Here is a 24,558-nt window from a genome sequence, read left to right as displayed (position 1 = left end):
GCTTAGCAGTCAATTATAAGTCACCATCCATCTGGCACATTGTCCATTCAAACACCAGAACCAACCAACATTCTTATCTCAAACAGTCTAAATATTGTTTTCCCTTTACATTGGTATTTATTGTCAATTGTCCTGATGATTATGAGCTATTAAGCTTTCAATGTATGGTTTATTTCAGCAATTTTGTCAAATTTCTAAATCTCTTTTGACCCATTCCCCTCTAAAAATTAATTCATATGTATCTTTGACTCCATAATAATCAATTTTCTAAAAGCGTTCCTTGGTGATTTATTCCACAACATGGTTTGCTCAATTGACTGGACAATTAGTCTGCAATGCAGAATGATGTCAATAGCATGGGTTCAATTATGAACCAGCTAAGGTAACTATGAAGACCCCACTTCCTCAACCTTGACCCTCGCCTAAGACATCATGACCCTTAGGATAAGGGGTCACCTCTTCAACAAGAGAGCAGACTATGGTGACTTTTGCGTTCACTTTGAACAAGAAACTTCTTGCATCTGAATGAAGTTTGTGCTCCCAGCGTTCTGATTATTAACTCTGGTATTTGAATCCATTATGACTTTGAACAATTTATCTTCATCAGTTTGACGAATCCTCTTCATAATTGTGAACACTAACCAATCTTGAACTTTATTTGAAAGCATTCAGCACCATTTGAAAGCATTTACCACTTCTGCCAAATTAGATGGAAGATAATTTCAAGAGTCCAAAGTATTTATCCGTTGTTGTCATAGCATAACTTCAAAGCCGAACAGTTTTATCTTTATTATGAAAACAATTTATTAATTAGCCACGGAATACAGAAGCATTAATAAATGTACCATCTATTTCTGACTGCACTGTGGGTGTACCCACACATCATGGACTACAATGGTTTAAGAATATGGCTCACCATTGCCTCCTCAAGGACAATTAGGGATCAAGAGATGCTAGCCCAACCAGCAATGTCCATGTCCATAGAAACATAAATTAAAATAAATGATTTTTTAATGTATTACGCAAACATTATGATATACTTATTTTACTACTGTTGCACATATATAACACAGCTGAAATTGCTACAGGTGATATGTGAATGACCAAGCATGATGGAAATTTGTTGATTCAAATGAAGAGACAGTGTTATCTGTCATGCTGCCATCTCTGCGCTGAATTTAGTTTCTTACTTCAGAGTAGGAAAATTACTGAAACATTACTTTCTCTTTCCTTTCAGAGTTGATGGACCCACTGCATTTTTGTCTTTTTTTTTGTTCAAAAATGGCCTTCAGTTTTAAATCTGATGTTTAGTTTTTTTGTGTGTTCCCATTGCCTGACTTTCATTAAGGATTCTGTGCTTTTGTTATTCAGCATGCTTTGTTTCTTTAATGTTGTTCATTTTTGTTAGGTATCTGTTTAACATCTCTTAATATTTTCCCATTTTCTGATCTTAATATGCATATCCATTCCTAATTTTTTTAGTTATGAAAAAGGCTACGAATCTGATTGACTTGATGTATATTTTGAATTATCATTAGTTTTGTCTGACAGTACGAACATTTGCAGTGTTGTTTTTTGCTCTCGGAATACGAATACCCAGAATATTTTTGAGACATTTTATAATTAAGCGCAAATAGCCATCATAATCAAGGAGTAACCGTTGACATTGTTTAATAGTTCATTATTTAATTGGACTGTTTCTATTTTAAATAGCTTCTGACTTTTCCAATATTGAAGATATACATTGTTGGATGATATTAATATCATTTTTAAACCTCTTAGGTATCTTATCCTTCTTTTGGCAAGGATACCTGCAAGATTTTGACGACTAGTTAAGTTTTAAAACATTTAAAGTAGCGTTCCTTTACTTGTTTAAAGCATATCCAGTGACTCTAGCTCTGATAAAGATCATTTTGTTTTCCAGCTATTTCCTGTGGTCATCCAGACATCCCTGCAAACGGTGAGCTATTTGGAGACAAGTTTACCTTTGGTTCCCTGGTTCGCTACTCTTGTGTTGGAGCTCGAACTCTGATTGGAAATCATACTCGTATTTGCCAAGAGGATGGTCACTGGAGTGGTTCTCTCCCCCATTGCTCAGGTACAATGCATTGCTTCATAGTACAAACAATACATAGAAATGACATTTTGCCTCCAATACTGGCTGGCTGCCTTTGAACCCAGCTGAGACTGCCAACATTAAAGGCTCCTCCTTTGCTAACATTAATGATTATAAAGTTACATTTCTCCTGCAACTTTTGTCAAAACCATTACGCTGTTTCGTCGCACTATAGTTGATGGGTACAGTTTTTTGTTATGCCACATCTTATTGGGGTAACACACTGGAAATCAAGCCCCACTCTTCCCAGAGTCTCACAAACATTAAAAAAAATCAAAGTGTGCAAAGTTGCCAATTTATCTGTTAAAGAGACCCAAACTAATAGAAAATACGAACTTGATTTCTGTACTACGGCCTAATACAAAAAAAAAGATTCTAATCATAGGTAAACAACTATGAAATGTACAACCCTATTAGTTAAACTCTAAACCCCCATCTCCTAACTCCCCACTCCCCCTCTTTCATTCTGTCTCTCTCATACTTATGCACACAGACTTAGCAAAGGTTAGTGTTATGGGTAGGGTGAAGAAACAAGAATGGGGGAATAATTCAATGGCCCCAGTTCACATGGTTGACTAAGGTGATCCTTTTGCTTAACAGGATTTTCTGCTTTTTCAATCTCTCTTGTCCAGGATCTTTTTCTTTCTTTGCAAGAGGCACAGAAGAATGATATACCAACTGCCAGGTTTATTTGTTATTAATTAAAGGCCACACATTGCCACAATTGTTGAGGGAGAATAAATGGATTTCTGCAGGACTTTGATATGTTACCGGAGAGAGAGTCACATCATTTGCCCTTGCAGCAGTCTGAAGGCTTCTGGCAAAATCGTTCATATCCACAAACTGTGCAGCCACCCAGGAGCAAATCAAATGGTTGTTGCCAGGCTGGTCATCAAATCCCAACAAGCAATCAGCAGCCTGTAAGCCGACTTTCATTTAGTACGCAGTCCCTGATACTGGCCCATGTACAAACAGCCTTTCCCACTACTTGAACAAAGCAGCAGTGTAAACATGACTTACAATGTGTTTCATTAACTTGTTTTTTTTTGAAGGACCATAATTCCTTCCACAATCTTTGGTTTTAAAGCAATACTTTTCCCATTTTAGCCCACAATCAAAAATACAGAAAAATAAAAATATAGAGATTTGGTACTTCCTTACTTATCTAAACCTGCCATAATCTTGAACATCTCTACCAAATCTCTCCTCATCTTTCTGCAAGAAGAGCAAAGCCAACTTCTCTAACCGAATCATGCAGCTAAAATTCTGCATCCTTCAAAGCATTCTAGTAAATCTTCTGTACACCCTCTTGTGGACCCTCACATCCCTCCTATTGTTTAATGCACGTTTCCTATGAAGGTAAAAGTAGAAAGGGGCTGATGTTTTTTCCCAGTTAGAAAGGGAAGAGAGAGGACATGCAGATTCAAGAGTAACAAATGGGAGAGGACTAGGGAAATATCACTGGAATGAGAGGAAGTAGGATGCAGGATCTAATAGGAGATCAAAGACTGTGAGGTGACAGAGAATATCATTTACAGCAAACACACAAAAAGTTGTGATATCAGTGAAAATTAACTTTGGAAAAGCAATGAGTTCCAAGAGCTGATTCAATATGCCACAAGCCAGTCAAATGCAGAGAAATTGTTACTTAATCCGATACATTGAGAAAAATGCAATAATCTTCTTGGTCTGAAATAATACCGGTAAACAGGATAAACTGATCAAAGCCCTGAGTATGTGAATACATCAGGGTGCGTGTAAGTACCCACACACAGAAAGCATTTTTATGTTTGTTCTGTTCTCTTTACATTTGCCTTTATAAAGCAGCCAAGAGCAAGTAGTCTCATAGGCATAGAGAAAAAATAATAATTTTTGAAACTATATAGTAGCGGTTTTATTCTTTCTGTCTACCCTGAATTATCACCACGATTTTATTTTAAATGATAGAGCAAAATGCTATTTTATATACAAATAGAATGGCTTTCAACAGTGATAGATGAGAAATACCAGCTGTTTTCAGAATGAATTATGAATGAAAAGTGTACTTTTTTGCTTCAGGAAAAAAAAACAATACTTTTTGGATTTATGAAGAACAAAATCAAACACCTGCAATTCTGTCTCTTCAAGAACAAGCTAAAGTATAAATATTTGTCTATAATATATTGAACTCAAAAGTTGGGAAACTGTTTGAGACTTGGAGGCCAATTCATTTAAATATATTCAAAAGAGAATTTTTTTTTCAATTTAAATAACATCAGAATGTATAGGGAGAAATTAGGAACATGCACACAAAAATTATCAGCCATGATCATATTGAATGGCTGAGCAGATAGTCACACAGTGCTGAATGACTTAGCCCTGCTCCTAGTTTCTGTGTTTCTAAGTGGAAAAAAATGGATTAGAGTAGATAGTTCTAGTGGGTTAGGTGACACAATCTGGGTGAACAACAGTAGAAACTATACTAAGCTGTGGATTCACTTAAATACATTTGAACATTGAAAGTGTGGAATTGTAATGAGCACTGGCAGTTCTAATGTAGCATTTTAATGGGACAATTCAATAATAAATTTTATATTAAATGTGATGAGAGAGTATTCCTGCATATTTTAATTATGTGATTAAGTCATTCTTCTTGCCCTGCTCTCTGTTTTATGGCTTCTGGGTTTAGTCAACCTGGAATGAAGATGTTGGAAATCAGAAACAAAAACCGAAATTGCTGGAAAAGCTTAACGGGCCTGGCAGCATCAGTAGAGAGAAATCAGAGTTAACGTTTTGGGTCCAGTGACCCTTCTTCAGAACAGAATTAAGCTTTTTTTTAAATGTAGAATTCCAGCTCCTGCTGTGTTTGCAGTTTGACTGACTGAAAGTGTGAATGGGGACAATTTAAGTTCTCAATTTGTATACCAAATGACCAGACCTAAATCACAATACTGGAAAAATTGTATCCATCTAATTCTTGCCAGCAGCTGTAAGGATTGAAACAGAGCAATGAAAAGTAACTGAGAGATGTGAATAGATATGCAGATATTTTCAGAGAAAATACTTTCACACAGGTACTGGGAATTAGAACCTACATCACTTTTAATGGTGACCCTTGAGAGTTCATAAAAAATGCTATTGAAGTCCTGGGCCTCCTCCAGTGTCACAATGACGCCACCCGCAAACTGGAGGAGCAGCTCCTCATATTCCGCCTTGGGAGCCGACAGCCCAATGGCCTAAACGTGGATTTTACCAATTTCAAAATCTCCCCACCCTGGTCTCATCCTATTGACCAACCCTCCCTCTCATCCCTGCCTCCTTGACCTGACACAACCTGTCCATCTTCTCTCCCACTTATCCGCTCCTCCCACCTCACTGACCAATCCCCACCATTCCCTACCTGCACTCACCTATCACCATCCCACCTAACTTCCCCAGCCCCACCCCTCCTCTCTATTTATTTCAGAGTCCCCTTCCCCCTGCCCATTTCTGAAGAAGGGTCCCGATCTGAAACGTCAGCTTTCCTGCTCCTCTGATGCTGCCTGGCTTGCTGTGTTCCTCCAGCTCCACACTGTGTTATCTATTGAAGACTTGACTGTTTCAAGAGAAAAAAACACTTCAATAAGGAACTGTGCCATTCGCGATATAGATTTTTACTTTATTTTTCCAACAGACATCAAAAAGCCAAGCTAACAGTGGGCTAGTTAATTGTCTCTTTGTATCCCTTACCAGAATGGATGACAATTGTTAGGTTTCCAGCACCAGATAATTCTCCAGGGAATTTTCCCGGAGAGTTTGTAGCAGCATGTGTGTTGGGTCAGGGTGACTCATAAATAGAGTATGCACCATTTGCTGAATCTGCTAGACAATAATTAATATTCGCAGCAGCACACCTCAGCATAATTCAACATCATTAGAAACAGAAGAGTCCAGTTCAAGAGTTTGTTTTTAAAAATCTCCAACTTAAGTTACTGCAGACAAATTGTTAGAGCATTTATCCAAAATTAGAACATTCTATAAGATAAAAGTACAGTCGATGCTGGAGATCTGAAATAAAAACAGAAAATGTTGGAGAAATGTTGGAGAACAGGTCTGGCAGCATCTGGAGAAGTTAGATTGGACTCGAAACATTAACTCTGTTTCTGTCTCCACAAAAGCTGCCAGACTTGCTGCAGTTCTCTAGCACTTTCAGCTTTTATATTAGATTACATTTTTTTGGGTGGGATTGCTTTTCTAAAACTAAACACTGTGCAGGCTGTAAAGCAGTCTTTTACCACAATGGACCAAACAAAATAATAATGGAATTATAATGCTTGAAAACAACAGAATTAATAATATTCACTTGGGGATTCAGCTGAACGACACAGATAATAATTTAACTTAATGAGTGTTGATGGGGATCTGGAATTACACTTCCTTGGCAATTTAAAAGAAACAACAGGGGAGTTATTGGTCAGCATGTTGCCTTGTTGACTGATGTAATTACTAGGAAAACACATACAAAGCGTACTGCCAGTGATTCAGGAGCTTGTCTTTATTCTGAAGCCACCTCAGTGATCACCCAGCAAGGTGCTTTTGTTCCTCACTGTTCTCAACAACTGGCAGCAATGTTTCCAAGTCATCGGACAGCTGTTCAGACAATTACCAACAGTTGGCCACAGTGACTATTGACATGGGAACCTTCACATTTTATGATGGTTCCTGTTTGTGATGCTGTTGGAAACAGAATGCAATTAAGACTGTTGAGCTGCAGGGAACTAACACACACTGTTTGACAACCATGCAGTAAGCACATTACACATTGAAATAACAGAACTGAGGCTTTAAGATTATGAGACTCATTTTGCCTGTTGAAGTATTTCCTTTAGCAATATGATCAGTTATGTTTTTAGAAATTATAATTCTTAAATGTATTACAGTTAGGATGCTTTTAACTTCAGGAATCATTGAAATGTTTATGCTTAAAATGGATGTTGCTACTGACAATTTTGTTAGCAACTGCAACAAAAGGTCGTGTGTTTTATAAACAGGCAGTATTTGAGATATTAACAGTCAGTTTTGTGACATTTAAAATTTTGGCTGTTCAATTTAGAATTAACATTGATCAAACAGTTTTTTTCATATTACGTGAATGGAATTCTAATTAAGTATTTTAATTAGCATATTTTCAAATATACTAATGCATTATTTAAGGATGAGAGACAAAATTACCATCAAACGTACTTTGTTTAGAAGTTTATGCTACACATACCATATTGTTCTTTGCTATTTATTAATTTTAGTCTTTAATTAATTATTTTAACATATTTACTAAAACTAGCAAAGAGGGAAATGTCATATGAGCTCATTAAAGGTGAAAAATTCAGCGAAATCTTGTACAAAGATGAATTATCCATTGCGATTTTAGCAACAGGTATGGGATGGACTATGATAATTATATTAAAATTTAAACCAACTGATTGTTGTTCAAATAAGCAAAGTACCCAAATAAACCCTTTTAATCAATATTTGGCAATTTCATTTTGAAGTGAATTCCCACAGTTAATTCTAAATGGGTCATTTTGTTACATATTTAACTCGAGCCAAACACATGTATAATCCTAAACATACATTTCCACTAGTCTGAAACAAATTTAATTTATTGTGTTTTAAACTAATGCATGAAAACATATATTGCCATAGTCTAAAATCACAGTACACCAAATCATATCCCTGTCATGGCATCCTGACAAATTCACCATATGACCAGTGAACAGAATAAATGCGGCTCGTTAAGTTCCCTTTTGGTTTGAAATGATTCATGTTAAGGTGGACAAACAGCCAAGCTGTTGCTTTAACAATTTAATGTTAGTTTATTCAAAGCTATTGCTGAAGACCCCTTACAAATAATGAGGTAAGATTATTAACTAAGAGCCAGACATACTAAGAAGCAAGTCAGTACAGGCATTTCTCATTGTACTGTTGGGGCCCTTTGCTTGAATTCCTTGTTGCTGCACATGAGGACAGATCCAACAGCTGTAATGGTTTCTGTAGTTAAATAGTTGATGTTTTCTTGTGCAGTTGGACCAGCAAGACAGCAGATTTTGGGAGAGAGAAAAGATTCCTTGTTCTATGTTATTTCTGAGCTTTCAGCACATTCATGCTGCCTAAATTTGATAAATAGAACATTATTTGGTCTCTGTTAGCCTTTCTTTTTGTTCCCTTTGATCAAATTTCCCTTGTAAAGGTCACTATCAAAGCCTCCTTCTTGGAGTTCTACACATTGGCTGTTCTTAAGTAGTTTATACATATATACAGTCCAAAACTCAAAATGGTGGTATGCTAATTTTGAGGAATTAAGAGTTGACAAAGCAGAGATTTCAATAATTCTGTGTCCCCTTGAAGTTCTTTCTCTTACCTGCTGTTTGTCTCTGAAGTTTGAGTTCTTAAACTCTATTTACTGTTTTCAAGCTCCTGGTACTCGACAATTCTTCACACACCTTAGCATGTCTATCTGTCATCTACCTACAGTTTTCAGAAGCCATGTCCTCTTTTTTCAGTTTTTTGTGTCTAGTTGAAGCCTGTTTAGTTTTATTTTAACAACAATGTATACTGTCAAATTCCCCTGTATTCATTGCACCTTATTGTATTATGTAAAATCACAGCGTACTGAATCCAATCGCATTCACTCCTTTGGCAATTTATTGAACCACTTCTTGCTCAATTCCCATTAAACTTCATCAAGACTAAATCGGTCACCTAACGTTTACAAATCAAGTTCAAAATGAAGGCACACCCCTCTTATTAATATGTCTGTAAGACTCTACTGGAAATACAACTTGCAAGCCTAATGATCATGGTCTGTATGCAGACTGGTAAGATGGTGAAGCATCCAACATTAATTTGAAGCTGCTGCTGTAATTTTGGAGTTGCAGATGACAACCTGCATCCAGTCATGATCTCATATATCTGACCACCTTGCTGACATTTAATTGAATACGATAATGTATATAGTCACCTGGATGTTCAACTCAATACTTTTCCTTGGCATCCTGTCATTTCAAATATTACCCCCAAAACAACCACCAACTGATGAAACCCCACAAGCAGGCTGAAAACACCCGTGCTGCACCTCATACAGCCAGTCAATGATTGATTTTTTATCATCCACCTACTGCCTACCTTCTACCTTGACCTCTCTCCCCAGCTGGAGCAAGTTTCTTGAGCAAGTCTACGAGCAGACATCCTTTGGATCAAGGAATACAAAACACAAGAAGTCACTGACAAGCTTCTTGTGGCAAATGTTACCCCCCAAAAGATAACTGCATTTAAACATGATTCAAGTTCACATTAACTAACCTCTGTCTTGAAAATAATGTGAGATTCTGCATCCACTGCCTTTTGAGCAAATGTATTCCAATACTCTCAACCTTCTGAAAGATTTTTTTTCCTTATCCCAGTCTTATATAGGACACCCCTTTTTTCTCTCACAAAGATAGTCTAGATTCTCTCACAAAGAGAAGTATCCTTTCACCATTCCCCCAGTTAAGTTTCCACAGGATCTTGTGTTTCAATTCAGTCATGTCTAACTGTTTAAAATCCCAAAGAGTGCATACCTAGTCGGCCGAACCTGTTCTTATAAGGCAATCCATTTATTCCAGGTATTTGTTTAATCAACCTTCTCAGAGCTGCTTCCAATGCACTAACATCCTTCCATGAGTGCCATGGCCAGTACTGGACAGAGTATTCCAGATACATTCTCACCAATGCACCGTATAACTGAACTGTAACCTCCCTACTCTTGCATTTATTTCCACTTGTAATAAAACATAAACTTCTGTTAGCTTTCCTGATTACTTGTCGTACCTGCATACTAATCTCCTGTGACTTATGCATTTGGTCACCCAGATCTGTCTGCATCCCAGAGCTCTGCAAGCTGTCACAACTTAGGTAATATGCTTCTTTTTTGTTCTATCAAAATGGACAATTTCACACTTTCCCACATTGCTTTGCACTCTCACATAACTTAATTATATCCTTCTGTAAGCTCCTTATGTCCACTTTCCTGCTTACCTTTGTGTCATAAGCATGTTTTGTGGCCAGACCTTCTCTCCCTTCATCCAATTAATTTCATCAGTTGCAAAGTGTTGAACGCTCAATACCAACTTGTGTAGCAAAACACTTGTGACATTGTGCCAGCCTGAAAAAGACCCATTTATTCCTACTCCACTGCCTGTCAGCCAGCTAATCTCCTCTTCATGCCTCTATGTTACTTCTTCGCCATTAGCTTTTATTTATTATTTTAATTGCGTCCTCTCTCGTGAAGACTGATACTCAATTTGTCTGTCATCTCGTTTTCTTCCATTATTGATTCCCCAGACTTATTTTCTATAGTTGTTTTTTAACTTTGCTCACCCCACCCTTTTCTTTAAATAACTTTCTCCCATATTCTAACTTTTCCCTCTTTATTAATCTTCCATTAATTCTTTTTTTTTAAATTCTGTCCAATCTTCTGACTTGCCACCAATCTTTGACCTTTTTTAGTTAACCACAGATGTCATGTTCATTTTGCAGAATTTTTCTTGTTTGTTGGAATGTATCTGTTCTGTACATTCTGGGGTATCCCTTAAATGTATACCAGTGGATTTCTATTTACATATCCTTCAACTTAAATCACCAGTTCACTTTTGCTAGCTCCATTTTCATGCGCTTCGTAATTTCCTCATATTTTGAAAATAATGGTCTTATACCCATACTTCTCTCCCTTGAACTGAATGTAAAGTTCAATCATTTTATGATTGCTGCTACCCAGGGGTACTTTCACTATGATATCTGTAGTTAATCCTAACTTGTTGGTCAAAACCAGGACTTTCTTCATTGCCTACATAATACCAGGGTTTTTCACTGGAGCCTGCACCCAAGCAAATAAAATGATTCATTCTTTCTATTCAAAAAGGAATAACCACTCATGTTAACAATTTTAGCATGTATTCCTCTCCAAATTCAAACCTGGTGGAACTCTCATATTTGTTGCCTTTGTTCTGATCCTTTTTACTCAGAGAATCTAGTTGGTATTTTATCCAGTTAATTCCACACACAGTAGATATACATCTATTATCTAATATTGCACATTTGAAAGACTCTGTCACCAACACTTTCATCACTGGGCTGAAATTTCTTGTGACCAGTGTTGTGACGTTAAGTAGAGTACTTGTGGATTGGGAGGCTTGAAGTTAAGAATTTGGTGTTTGTAAAATGCTTGAAGGGAAAGCCTTGCCTGGTCCCTTTAAAAGATGATGTGCATTTTCTATGCTTAGAGATTTAAAATGGATGTCTGTGAGCAGCAACTTGAAAGTTTACAAGTACACAGAAAGCACCCAAATTGAAACAGTTGCATCAAAAGGCCATACAGTTAGCAGGCCAAGCAGCAGTTTTTACCAAGATAACAAGTTTCGAATTTAGCCAATCAATTTGAACCAGGCACTTAGATACTGAAAACAAATTAAATTTATATCTGAGATAACAAGGTGTAGAGCTGGATGAACACAGCAGGCCAAGCAGCATCAGAGGAGCAGGAAGGCTGACGTTTCGGGCCTATATCCTTCTTCATCCAGCTCTACACCTTGTTATCTCAGATTCTGCAGCATCTGCAGTTCCTACTATCTCTAAATTTATATCTGATGGTCTTGACAACATAAGACGAATCCTATTGTGAGAAATATTGATACGTCATCAAGGGTATAAAAAGAAGGGGGCAGTTGGACAAAGCAGCAGAGCTAACTGCCATCTACCAGAGCTAACAACCCTCAGCTTTCAAGAGGGAATCGCTGGCTCTCACAGACTCCTCTATATCTGAGAGAAAGCACCATCTAAATAACAATGGGACCAACGGCACAACTAGTTAATATTCCTGACAGAAGGCTCGACAGAGAAAGCATTCCTGACAGAAGAGTCATCAGATAAGGCACAGAACATTCTGGAAGACACACAACCTGGCTGTAATTTTGAGAGACTAAATTCTATTTGTTTTTATTTCAGTGTGATTTGTATTTATTGGAACAGCATACCATTAGAATCTTGCTTTATTCAGAAACAGTTGGGAGTTAGAGGGGATTTATTCGGTTTGGTAGTAGTTTAGTTAATTTGTTCACTGTTAGAGTTAGATAAATAAATTGTTACTTGTTGATTGCAAAGTGAGTGTTAGGGATTTATTTTATTTAACCACTAGAAGTTGCTGAAAGGCAGGTTACACCACATTTTACACTCCTTTTACAGATTATAGGGCGAGGTGCTCCTGTTTGGGTGTTTCGATTTTAGTTCTCAGAGGGGGGTCAACCTCTGCTTTGTAACAACAATACAATGACCTTTCTCTGATCTGTATTTCCATCTTCCTCCATTTGCTAGATAACAAGGTGTAGAGCTGGATGAACACAGCAGGCCAAGCAGCAACAGAAGAGCGAAACGTCAGCTTTCCTGCTCCTCTGATGCTGCTTGGCCTGCTGTGTTCATCCAGCTGTACACCTTTTAATCTCATTTTCTCCAGCATCGGCAGTTCCTACTATCTCTTCCTCCGTTTCTTAGTTGGTTTTAAAAACTTTTTCAAGCCTTTTGGGACAGTTCATGGCATAATGGTGTTTTGAATTTCCCCTGAAAGATCAATTGACTACACCCTGAGCTACACCTATGACCTGCCTCTTGATTGTCTCGCCACTTTGTTAACATAATGTCCTCCAATGTCATATCAGTGATTGCCACCTTTGTGCTGTGGATGATGCTGAGAAGTAATGCTTTCCTGGGAAGTTTTTTAGCATTTGTACAAGTCGTGTATGTTTATCAACAAATTTAACTCCCAACAAATCTAGAAGTTTGTCCAAATTTGATGCTTTCACACAGCCCAGTAACTTAAATGCCAACACAGATTGGCCAATTTCAGAGAATCCTTACAGTGTAGAAAAAGGCCATTCAGCCCATCAAGTCTGCACCGAACCTCCCAAGAGCATTCCACCCAAACCCCACACCCTCTCCACCCTATCCCCTTAACCCCTCATTTAGCATAGCTAATCCACCTAGCCTGCACATTCCTAGACACTACGAGGCAATTTAGCTTGGCCAATACGCCTAACTTCTATATCTTTGGACTGTGGAAGGAAACTGGAGCACCTGAAGGAAACTCACGCAGGCACAGGGAGAACGTGCAAACTCCACACAGTCACCCGAGGCTGGAATCAAACCCAGTTTCTGGCCCTGTGAGGCAGAATTACTGCCACTGTACCACTGTGCTGCCAAATTAAATTTCTGCAGTCTTGCATACAACCAAGTAAATTCTATTATGTACTCTTCCATAGTACTGTCCTGTTTTCCTAAATTTGTCAAAATTTGATCATGCCTCATAAGCAGTCAATAGGTCATCATTTTTGATAAATTTTATCCGTGTAAATTAACAATCTGCCCAAACTTTCATCTGGGTTCAAGTCATCAGTCTCCAACTTGGAAAGAAAGCTCTCTGTATGGTAACAAAAGTACAAAGGCTAAACTTTGCTTCATCTTTTCTAAAGAAGTCACCCAGACATACCTGGTTACTTCATTCTTCCACTGGTCAGAAGGCTCATTTTCAGAAAGCAGGAGTAGGGGAGTCATACCCCCCAAAACATCCTATTTTGACCCAACCATCTTCTGCTGCCGACGCTATACTCTGAAAGGTAATGGCGTTCAAACAGAATTCAAGTCCACACTTTTAAGTGACAGTTTTATTTCAGTCAGTCACACTTCACTAAACAGACACTCCTCTGACTACGAGCTCCCCATATTTATACAACCAATTCAAACCAAATTAATTCTTAATTAACATATCCACCACACAGTCCCTCATTTACTTGGGCCTCAGACATTTCTTCAGATATATCAAATTCTGTTTATCAAATGGTTGTTTTGAACTCCCATGGCAAGGGTGTCCCTGCTAAATATACTCAGGACAAGAAGGACTCTTGGCCAACCTCCACAGTTGGGGCATTAACGCAAACCCTTTGTGCATGTGGAGAGGCACAAACAATGCTGCACATTACTGAGGTACGGCCCCTCTATTGCTACATGTGGGCTAATTGTCTTCGGGCATTTACATTTGCTCAAAAATAAGAATAATAGCTGAATGTGATATTAACAGGCAAGAAACATGCCACAACACATACATCTAAATTGCAATGCTACTTAATACTCAGCAGCTTATTATATTTAAGAGATTTTAATCAGGCTGGTAAGGAAACAGGTACTTATACACAGGTGTCAGTCATATAGATAAGTCTGATTCTCACTACAGAGCTTGCCTATCCTTGCACAGTACTTTCCGTGAGCCAGTAAGCTCACTCTACATTGCACATGTGTGATCCGCATCTTGCTCTCCTCCAACTGTCATTTCATATTATTTTGTGGATCCTCTGGAAAGACTGCAAGGGATCTGCAGATTCGAATGACTGTTCTCAAGTATGCATAGTGTAAACCTCTATGCCAAGGGATTTGACTGTGAATTCAATTGATAATGGCTCTTCACCCCCTGTGTCTTCTTCCTCTTCCTACGCTGATTGGGAAGGTTCCAATTCTTCCCATTAAGAAGTTAAAATGGATTAGGTTATGACAAGTGGAGAGATAAATGTGAGAAATTTGAGTTTACACAATTTAAAACTTGTGAGTTAGAAGATACCAGCAGCCATGACCTGAGGAGTGCCCCTTAGCATGATGCTTAACTTCTGTGTGAAGTTAACATATGCAGGCAAGTTTGTTCTCCTCTGGCTTTTTTCTGTGCCCCCTTAAATACTCCAGCTTGAACTATCAGAAAGGAAAGAATGTTAGTTCAATATATTTGGGCAATATGTCCGTTATGATTGAATAGTCATCAGTGTACGTGTGATTTGTGAGGTCTGGGTATGAGACTTGCAGCAAGTGCTGAGAGTGAGGTAGACAAACTTGATTGAAAGCCTGAATATTGATTGCTATGGAATGTTGGTAAGTGTGAAATCATTATTAAAGCAGCGGATGAATCCACGGTTAGGGTACTGAGGCTAATGGTGAAGTTGGCAGGATATACGATTTTGAAGATTGAACTTACTTATCTTCACAGCTTGTGTTGGATAATGAAACATTTTCTTGTGTTTCATCCTTTCTCTATACTCCAGATATCAATTGCCACTGTTACCCTTTCCCAAATCTTCTCAAAAAGCCTCCTGTTTGTCTTACAAATGTGGGATGTCTCTCCTTCTCTCCATCTCTTACCCCAAGCCCTCTAGTGCTGTGTCTAAAATCTTGGTGCAGCTTTTTAAGCGTGCCACCATTCCTCAATATATCACAGCACAGATTCAGAGTTAGAATAACGACTGTCGCTGACAGAGTCATAAGCTACCTCCCCATTTAATAGGTGAACATAATCTTTATGCTACTCAGGCTATTAAACCTGCTGTGTATTAACACAGCAGATGAATAGCACTGGTGCATCTGGCAAATATGTATGATGAATTAATTTACTGTGCTGCTGACAGCACAGTGAGAGACATGGGTTAATCACATACCATGACTTTTGTGTGCATTTTGGGGGTTTATCCACTTTATGCTCCCATTTCCACTCAGTCCAGTTTGATTACTATTTGTTAACTCATCAATCTAATGCTAACTACAACCTCAAACCTGCATTGCAATAATTCAAGCAAGGCACTACCATAATGTCACCTTGTGTGTAGGTTCTATGTTTCTGTTAAACATTTAATTTTTAATTGCTGAATGGATAATTGACTGCTGCAGCATGATGGTTTGCAAATTGCTTAATTTCCTCTGAAATTTCTAGAATGTCAGCACCCAGGATTGCCATGATCTAAGCCCACAAATTCCTGACAGAGCAGTTATGTATTTTCCAGAGTTTAGCTCTAGTTGTTTGCATCGTAATTTATGCAGTTCTGCTAATAGAGCCAAATTAGAAAATCACTGCCTTCAGATTGCCCTTCAAATAGGCTTAAGGAGAAACCAAAGAGATTCTGCAAATACATTGAGGGCAAAAGAGTAACTAGGGAGAGACTGGGGCCCCTGAAAGATTAACGAGGCTGTCGATGCATGGAACCACAGGAGATGTGAGAAATACTGAACAAATATTTCACTTCAGTATTTACTGTGGAGAAGAACATGGAAGCTAGGAACTTGGGTAAATAAATAATGATGTCTTGAAATGTGTCCATATTACACAACAGGAAGTGCTGGAGATCATAAAATGTATAAAGTTGGATAAATTCCCAGGACCTGATCAGGTGTATGCCAGAGAGATAACACAGTGTGGAGCTGGAGGAACACAGCAGACCACGCATCATCAGAGGAACAGGAAAGCTAACGTTTTGGTTCAGGACCCTCCTTCAGAAAAGGTGTATGCCAGAACTATGTGCGAAGCTGGGGGAGAGATTGCTGGGCCCTTTGCTGAGATATTTGTCTCATCGACCCCCACAGGTGAGGTGTGAGAAGGCTGGAGGGTGGCTAATTTGGTACCTTCATTTAAGAACAGTGATAAGGAAAAACCAGGGAACTATAGACTAATGAGCCTGTCATCAGTGGTGGGTAAGTTGTTGGTGGGGATTCTGACAGACAGGATTTACATGCATTTGAAAAGGAAAGGAGAGATTAAGCATAGTCAACATGGCTTTGTGTGTGGGAAATCATGTCTCACTTGATTGAGTTCTTTGAAGAGGTGACAAAGAAGTTTGGTGAAGGCAGAGCGGTAGACGATGCTTGTACGGCCTTCACAAGGTGTTTGACAAGGTTTTGCATAATAGACTGGTGAGCAAGGTTAGATCACATGGAATCCAGGGGGATCTAGTCAATTGGATACAAAATGATCTTGAAGGTAGGAGACAGAGGGTGGTGGTAGAGAGTTGCTTTTTGGACTGTGGGCCTGAGACCAGCGGTGTGCCACAAGACTCGTAGCTGAATCTACTGCTTTTCATCATTTCTGTAAATGATTTGTATGTGAAAACAGGAGGTATGGTCAGTAAGTTGGCAGATGACACGAAAATTGGTGGTGTAGTGAAGAACTTTTGCAGATGGAGATTAATTTAGATAAATGTGAGGTGTTGCATTTTGGTGTGTCAAACTGGGGCAGGATTTATACAGATAATGGTGGTGCCTTGGGGAGTATTGTTGAAGAAAGAGATCTAGGAGTGCAGGTGAATAGCTCCCTGCAAGTGGAGTCACAGGCAGACAGAGTAGTGAAGACAGCATTTGGCATGCTTATCTTCATTGGTCAGTGCATCAAATATATGAGGTGAGATGCCACGTTGCAGCTGTACAGGATATTAGTTAGATCACTTTTAGAATACTGCTTTCAATTCTGGTCTGCCTGCTTTGGAAAGATGCTGTTAAACTTGAAAGAGATCAGAAAAGATTTATAAAGACGTTGCCGGGATTGGAGGGCTTGAACTATCAGGAAAGACTGAATAGGCTGGGGCTTCTTTCCTCGGAATGTTGGAAGCTGGGGAGTGACTATATAGAGGCTTATAAAATCATGAGGGACATGGATAAGGTAAATAGCCCAGTTTTTTTTTCCCAGGGCAGTGGAGTCCAAAATTAGAGGGCATAGGTTTAAGGTGAGAGGGGAAAGATTTAAAAGGGACTTAAGGGGCAACCTTTTCACGCAGAGGGTGGTGCGTGTATGGAATGAGCTGCCAGAGGAAGTGGTGGAAGCTGATACAATTACAACATTTAAAAGGCATCTGGATGGGTACATGAATTCGAAGGGTTTAAAGGGATATGGGTCAAATGCTGGCAAATGGGACTAGATCATTTTAGGATATCTGATTAGCATGGAAAAGTTGGACTGAAGGGTCTGTTTCTGTCTTGTACTGCTCTATTTCTCTGTAATTGTTGCAGTGCAGTATGTCGTACACTCAGGCAGTCAAATCTCACAGAGCATTGCATTGCAATTTCTTTGTATCAGGATAATTCTGCAAACATTTTTAGCTATTTGACATATTTCCCAAGTGACAATTCTTAATGCCTAAGCCTGGCATTTACTGTCACTGAGATATTATCTCACAGTATTAGTTGTGCCTCCATTGGTAGCACCTCTTAGCTTTGGGTCTAAAGGTTGAATGTTCAAGTCCCACTTCAGAGACTTGAACACACAAATCTAGGCTGATGCTTTAGAGCTACAATGTCATTGGCACCTGACATGTTAAACCAACAATCCTACCTTCTTTAAAGTGGATGTAAAAAATCCCAGGGCACAATTTCAATGAAGACCAAGTACTGCTGGTCAACATTTATCTTTCGATTTAACCACTTAAAATAGACATGACCATTGTTACCATATATACTCGAGTGATGATTGATCCTGTGTGAAAATTGATCCCTCACTTTTAACTGAAATATCCTTAATCGTTCATGCATCATAATTTGTGAATCATTAAAACAGTACTTGTGAATACTGACTCCATCTATTAGGCCAGAAGCTGGAAGCAAACAGAATGACATGATCCAGTGACATGCCCTTTCCTTCCCTTTCCTTTTTCCTGGTTTCCAAACACCTTTGAAACCACAGCTGATAACACAACTTCCTTGCCATGGTTTAGGACTGCTTATAAATACATATGTGAATGTTGAAAATACTGATAGTTTTTAAATTCTTCTCAGAAATGGCATTCTGCCATTACCTTTTAGTTGAAAGTAGGCCCCTTAAAAACATTTTTCACGTATGAGCACACACCCACCCCCACCCCCTATATTCCTGTCCAAAATGGGTCTCAAATATTCAATTTTTTGCGCAAGTATATACAGAGCATTGCTGTGCATCAGAGCATGCTGTGCACAAATTGAGTCAAGCATTTCCTTCAAAGTTAAATACACTTTGGAAATGCTGCTTTGACTGCAGATTGATTTGGGATCGCTTGACGATATGCAGAGTGTCGAATGAAAGCAAATCTTTTTTTCCAGGTAGTCCTCATAACAATGTTGAATCCTGATGTCATTGTTCTCACCTGTTTTGTATACCTATCTCACTTTCCAGCAGGTGTTAAAATATATTTATAAGGACAAAAAAAAGACATTTTTTCCTCCTTTTTTGCCAAGGCCATGTGCAGTACTGAATGTTTAAATAAACAGGGCACTAAGGAAGTTATATCTGGAGTATAATATACAGTTTTGGTCCCCTTGTCTAATTAAAGGCACATTTACCCTATAGGCAGTATGGTTCAGTGTCAGTATAATGGTTTGTGGTGTGACGGTTTTATTTTCTGATAAGGAGAGATTGAGAAGACAAGGCCTATACTGGGTTGAACAGAACGAAAATTGATTGAATTGGAATATATAAAATTCACAAGGAAATTGACAGGATAGACATTGAGGAAATTTGTTCCACAGCTGAGGAACTGAGAACACGGGTTTGGAGCTTTAGAATAAAGACCCCATCCATTTAGGATTGAGATGAGAAATTTCTTCATTTGAAAAATTGTGAATCTTCAGAATTCTCTGCAGCAGAGAGTCGTGAAGTCTCATTTTCTGAGTCTATTCAAGACAAAGGTCAAAAGAAATTCAGGTACTGAGTGAATTAAAGGATATGGGAATGATGCACGAAGACAGAGTTGAATGGTGGAGAGGGCTTGAAGTGTCAAAAAGCCTACTCCTGTTTCTTATATTCTTGCTAAGATCAGCTAATTTAGCACAATCAAATGTATGATCTCCAATCTCTGATTCACAACTGTACTGGAGAGCAGTTTAGCAAGTACAATAGAACCTCACACTGCAATTCATTAAGTAATTGTAACCTCAGACTGCCACTGATGATGACATTACAGGCATCAAACTGTTGTTAACACATAAGTTCAACACGCCACATTGATATGTGTATGGATACTTCAACTTAATTCACATTAGCAAAAGATGAAACCAATAACTACTATCCTCATATTATTGTACACTTCATCTCAGAGGTAAATCATGTTTTTTTTTATTAATGATAATGTCATAAAGAACCTTGCTCCTTTCACTTCTGACAGTCATTTAAAGCTTGTATCAGTTGCATGACTGCAGCTTCTGCCTCTTCATTAACCTTAAAAGGCTGGATTTTGCAATCAGCAACAAATAACGTTCAATGGGATTGTGCATGAAAACATAATGTAAATTTGAGAAACAAAAATTTCAATACTCTGTGTTGGGGATCTGGGATTTGTCTGGACAGGGAAAGAAACTATGTATCCCCTCAATCTATCAGAATGAGTAATTGTTTATCAGCAGTGAAGAGTCTGAAATGGGAAGTGTCAGAATGTTTAATTTCATGTCAAATTAGGTTCCGAAAGAAAACAAAATGAGATTCAGAGGACAGCAAGCATTTTTGATTTCCACTGACAACTAAAATCTGAAGGAATAAGTCACTTTTCAATGGTAGAGAATTTTTGTTTGGCAATAGTTAAGACTCATCACATGTTTCAACCTTTATTCACATGGAAAAATTCCTAACTATTTTTTCTGGAGGTTCTGGTGTGATTCAATTAGGTAAGTATAGCATTGTCTCACTTCACCATGCAGTTCAATGCGGAATTCTTTTTTAATTCATCCATGGGATGTGGACATCACTGGCTAGACCAGTATTTATTGCCCATCTCTAACTGCACAAAGAGCAGTTATGAGTTAACCACATTGCGATAGGTCTGGAGTCACATGTAGATCAGACCTGGTAAGGATAGCAGTTTCCTTTACAGAGGACATTAATGAACCAGAGGGATCTTTCCTGACAATCAACAATGGTTTAATGGCCACCATTAGAATCTTATTTCCAAATTATTATTGAAATCAAATTTCACCATCAGCCATGACAGGGTTCGGCTTAGGTCCCCAGAATATTACCTCCATTTCAGAATTAATAATCCAGTGATAATACCACTAGGCATTGCCTACCCTGAGATACCCTTCCCACAAAGCTGACACAAGAGCAGGGCACCTAGAGCAACAAGCATGTGCAAGCACTAGAAGGTTATTTTTGTCCTTATGAATATATTTTAACACCTGCTAGAAAGAGAGATAGATATACAAAACAGGTGAGAAAAATGATTAACAGGATTCAATATTGCTATGAGGACTACCTTGAGCAAAAAAAATTTGCTTTCACTTGACATCCTGCATATCATCAGGCCATCCTGAATCAATCTGCAGTCAATGAAGCATTTCTAAAGTGTATTTAAAATTGAAAGAAATGTTTGACTCAATTTGTGCACAGCATGCTCTGATGGACAGCAGTGTTCTGTATATACTCACATAAAAAGTTAAATACTTTAGGTGTCCATTCTTTAACAATAATGAAGAGCGCTGTACTTACAGTTCTCTTCACTACAAATCAGGCACCAATGGTTAGATAGGACCCTCGGGTGAGCAAAATCTCAATGATTCCTCCTCAAAAGCTTTCAGCTACCAAATGCACTTAAATAATAATCTGATTTAAATTAGAGCACATGAATCATGTAAGAAATAATATTGAATGGATAAATTGCATCATTTAAGGAGAATTGTTTAATAGAGAAAAATAATCAAAATAGCTTGGTGGAAGTTAAAATAGCTCAGCCATCTGACGCGATGAGCTTTGACCCAAAAGCAGTGCAGGAAGGACAATTTGTCATTTTGTTAAAACGTCTGTGGAAACTGTAATTGGTTTTAGGAATGTTTGAATATTTTTTTTTTAAAGAGTTTGCTTCATTTGATGCCAAAGGAATCAGTTGCAATTTTCTTGAATAATAAAAAAATTTGGCCCATGTGGACCAATGGTTTCTGACCTGAAATCTGTATCATCAGGAAGAAAGTTTTTAAAAATGCAGTCACAAAGGAAAACTACAAGAAGAATGCTAATGGAAGAACTGATAGAGGTTTCACAAATCATGAGTGGGCTGGATTGAATAGATAGGAAGAAATTGTATCTGCTCATAAAAGGAACAAGAACGAGAAGGCATAAATTTAAAGTGATGTGCAAAAGAAGCATGGGTGATATGAGAAAAAACTTTTTCGCTCAGGAAGTCAGGAGGAGATGGAATGCATTGCCTGGAAGTGTCGTGGAGGCTTGTTCAAATAAGTTCATTAGGTGATCATTTTGATAGAAAATATTGTGCAAGAGTATGGAGAAGAAGTAGAAGATTGGAACTAGATCATGATGTTCATTTACCCAGTTGGTGCAAGCATGATGGGCCAAATAGGCTCTTTCTGCACCGTAACTCTTCTGTGATTTAGATCATCCACTGCCTGGTTTGCCAGCTTTTCAGTGTGAAACTTGTTTACTGACTAGACTTGCTCGGAGAAGTTTTGAAATTTGTGCATTAGTTTGGATAATGAGGGTACCCGATGGAGAGGAACAGTTCCCTATTGAATGCGATCGCAGGGAAACTATCGGGTGGTCACTTGCCTTTGATGAAGCTTAGGTTCCATTTGGGATTGTTAAATATAGGCACACGTGTGTATAAAGTGGATAAGCACTTTACTATCAAGCTCATTAAAACTGACAACAGACCTGTCAAAATCAGCTGTCAAAACTAGCTGGAGCACCTTTCAACATGACCTGTCAAAACTGTTAGATAGACCTGTCAGAGGAACCTGCCAATAAAAAGGAAAGAATGCTTGCTGTTACTCTGCCTGTTGACATAGGCCTGAAAATTTCAATTTTTGAATTGCCGCTGCATGACTGGTTTCACAACCACCCTTTGTAAGAGTGTGTGCCTTCCACTTTGCAGTTTGATTAATATTGACAAGCAGTTTTGGGCACTTTGATGTGAGACTTTGAATTCCAGTGTATAATGCACTTGAATGAAACATAATGCCTCATCTTGTTTAAGGAAAGTCAATGTTGTAAATGTTTTCAATAAATTAGTGCTTTTTTTCTTAATTTTAATTAGTCTCGGCATGAGTTTTGATGTCTGCCCATGATGCATACTGGATGAATTAGAATGCATGGGAAAAAGCTTGGGCATGTTGGCATAAGTTGGGACCTAGAGAGCAGGTAACTAGTGGGGCATAGCTTGACATGAAGGTTACATAATGGGGTGGGATGTGGGTAAAGAAACATAACTTGGCAAGGATCTGTGAGAGGCAAGAGGTTCAGTTAAGGGCATGAGGTGCCATGAATGGGACATGCAGTGAGTGTGGATTCATATCTGAGTGATGGAGGGATCTTTCATGTTATTTAAATGTTGGGCACAGTGCCAGATTCCCAAGACAGATCCCTGTCCCTCCAATTGGCAAAAGTATGCAGAGAGGTTTGTAATTGGGAGGAAGGGGGTTGATGTCTGCAACCCTCAATTCCAATCAATGGCCTCTAAGTTCCTCGAGGAGCTTGCTGGTTGGCCTGGATTATATTCTCACCTGAATAAAGTAACAGTCTGGTTTGTGTGTTTGCTCAGCTTTCGGGAGTAATGCAATGAACCTTGTATGACGTAACTGATGAATGAAAATAGTGGGAAATAAGGTGTTTCAAATGGATTGGATCAAATATCTTTTGATTGACCATTTGGCCAGGTGTATGGTCACTGATGAAGAAGACATTTGGCATGCTTACCTTCAACGGTTGATGCATTGAATACACGAATTAGGCTGTCACGTTGTGCTGTGCTGGACACTGGTTAGGCCACTTTTAGAACACTGCATTCAATTTTGGTCTCCCTGCTGACAGAAAGATGGTGTTAAACTTGAAGCAGTTCAAAAAAGATTGATGAGGATGTTGCTGGGATTGGAGGGTTTGAACGAGAGGGAGGGGCTGAATAGGCTGGGGTTTTTGTCCCTGGAGCGTCGGACGCTGAGGGGTGACCTTATAAAGGTTTATAAAATCATGAGGGGCATGGATATGGTGAATAACCAAGGTCTTTTTTCCCAAAGTAGGGGAGTCCAAAAACTAGAGGGTCGATGTTTAAGGTGAAAGAGGTAAGATTTAAAAGGGTTGGTGGGGGTAACTTTTTCAAGCAGAGTTTGGTGATTGTATGGAAAAAGCTGCCACAGGAATCAGTGGAGGCTGGTACAATTGCAAAATTTAAAAGGCTTCTGGATAGGTATATGAATAGGAAGAGTTTAGAGGGATGTGGACCAAATGCTGGCAAATGGGACTACATCAGTTTAGGATATCTGGTCAGCATGGCCAAATTATACTGACAGATATGTTTCCATGCTGAATGAAACTATGACTTTGTATTATTGACCGCTTGCTGTCTTGCATACTGCATTCTGGAAGTCCACAGTAAACTCAGTCATGGCTATTGATTCAGAGATAGTAAGAATTATCAATGCTGGGGTCAGAGATAACAAAGTGTGAAGCTGGAGGGACACATCAGGCCAGGCAGCATCAGAGGAGCAGGAAAGTTGACGTTTTGGGTTGGGACCCTTCTTCAAAAATGATTGCCTTGGAACATTGCAGTCTATAGCCAGTGAGATAACAAGGTGTAGAGCTGGATGAACACAGCAGGCCAAGCAGCATCAGAGGAGCAGGCAAGCTGACGTTTCGG

The 24,558-nt window shown here is 38.7% G+C and overlaps 1 protein-coding gene across 1 annotated transcript in view; it reads left to right on the top strand.

Annotated features, from left to right (window-relative positions):
• LOC109928798 (CUB and sushi domain-containing protein 1-like) overlaps positions 1–24,558 on the top strand; it is a 2,165,117-nt gene that overhangs the window by 2,076,001 nt on the left and 64,558 nt on the right. Inside the window, exon 60 of the mRNA XM_048597409.1 lies at positions 1,925–2,098. Coding sequence (XP_048453366.1) covers positions 1,925–2,098 — 174 coding nt within the window. The remainder of the gene's footprint in view (positions 1–1,924; positions 2,099–24,558) is intronic.

This window comes from Rhincodon typus, chromosome 5 (genome assembly GCF_021869965.1).
Source record: "Rhincodon typus isolate 14 chromosome 5, sRhiTyp1.1, whole genome shotgun sequence".
NCBI lineage: Eukaryota > Metazoa > Chordata > Chondrichthyes > Orectolobiformes > Rhincodontidae > Rhincodon > Rhincodon typus.
The sequence above is the reverse complement of the archived record's forward strand: the minus strand, read 5'-3'. Positions and strand labels throughout refer to the sequence as shown.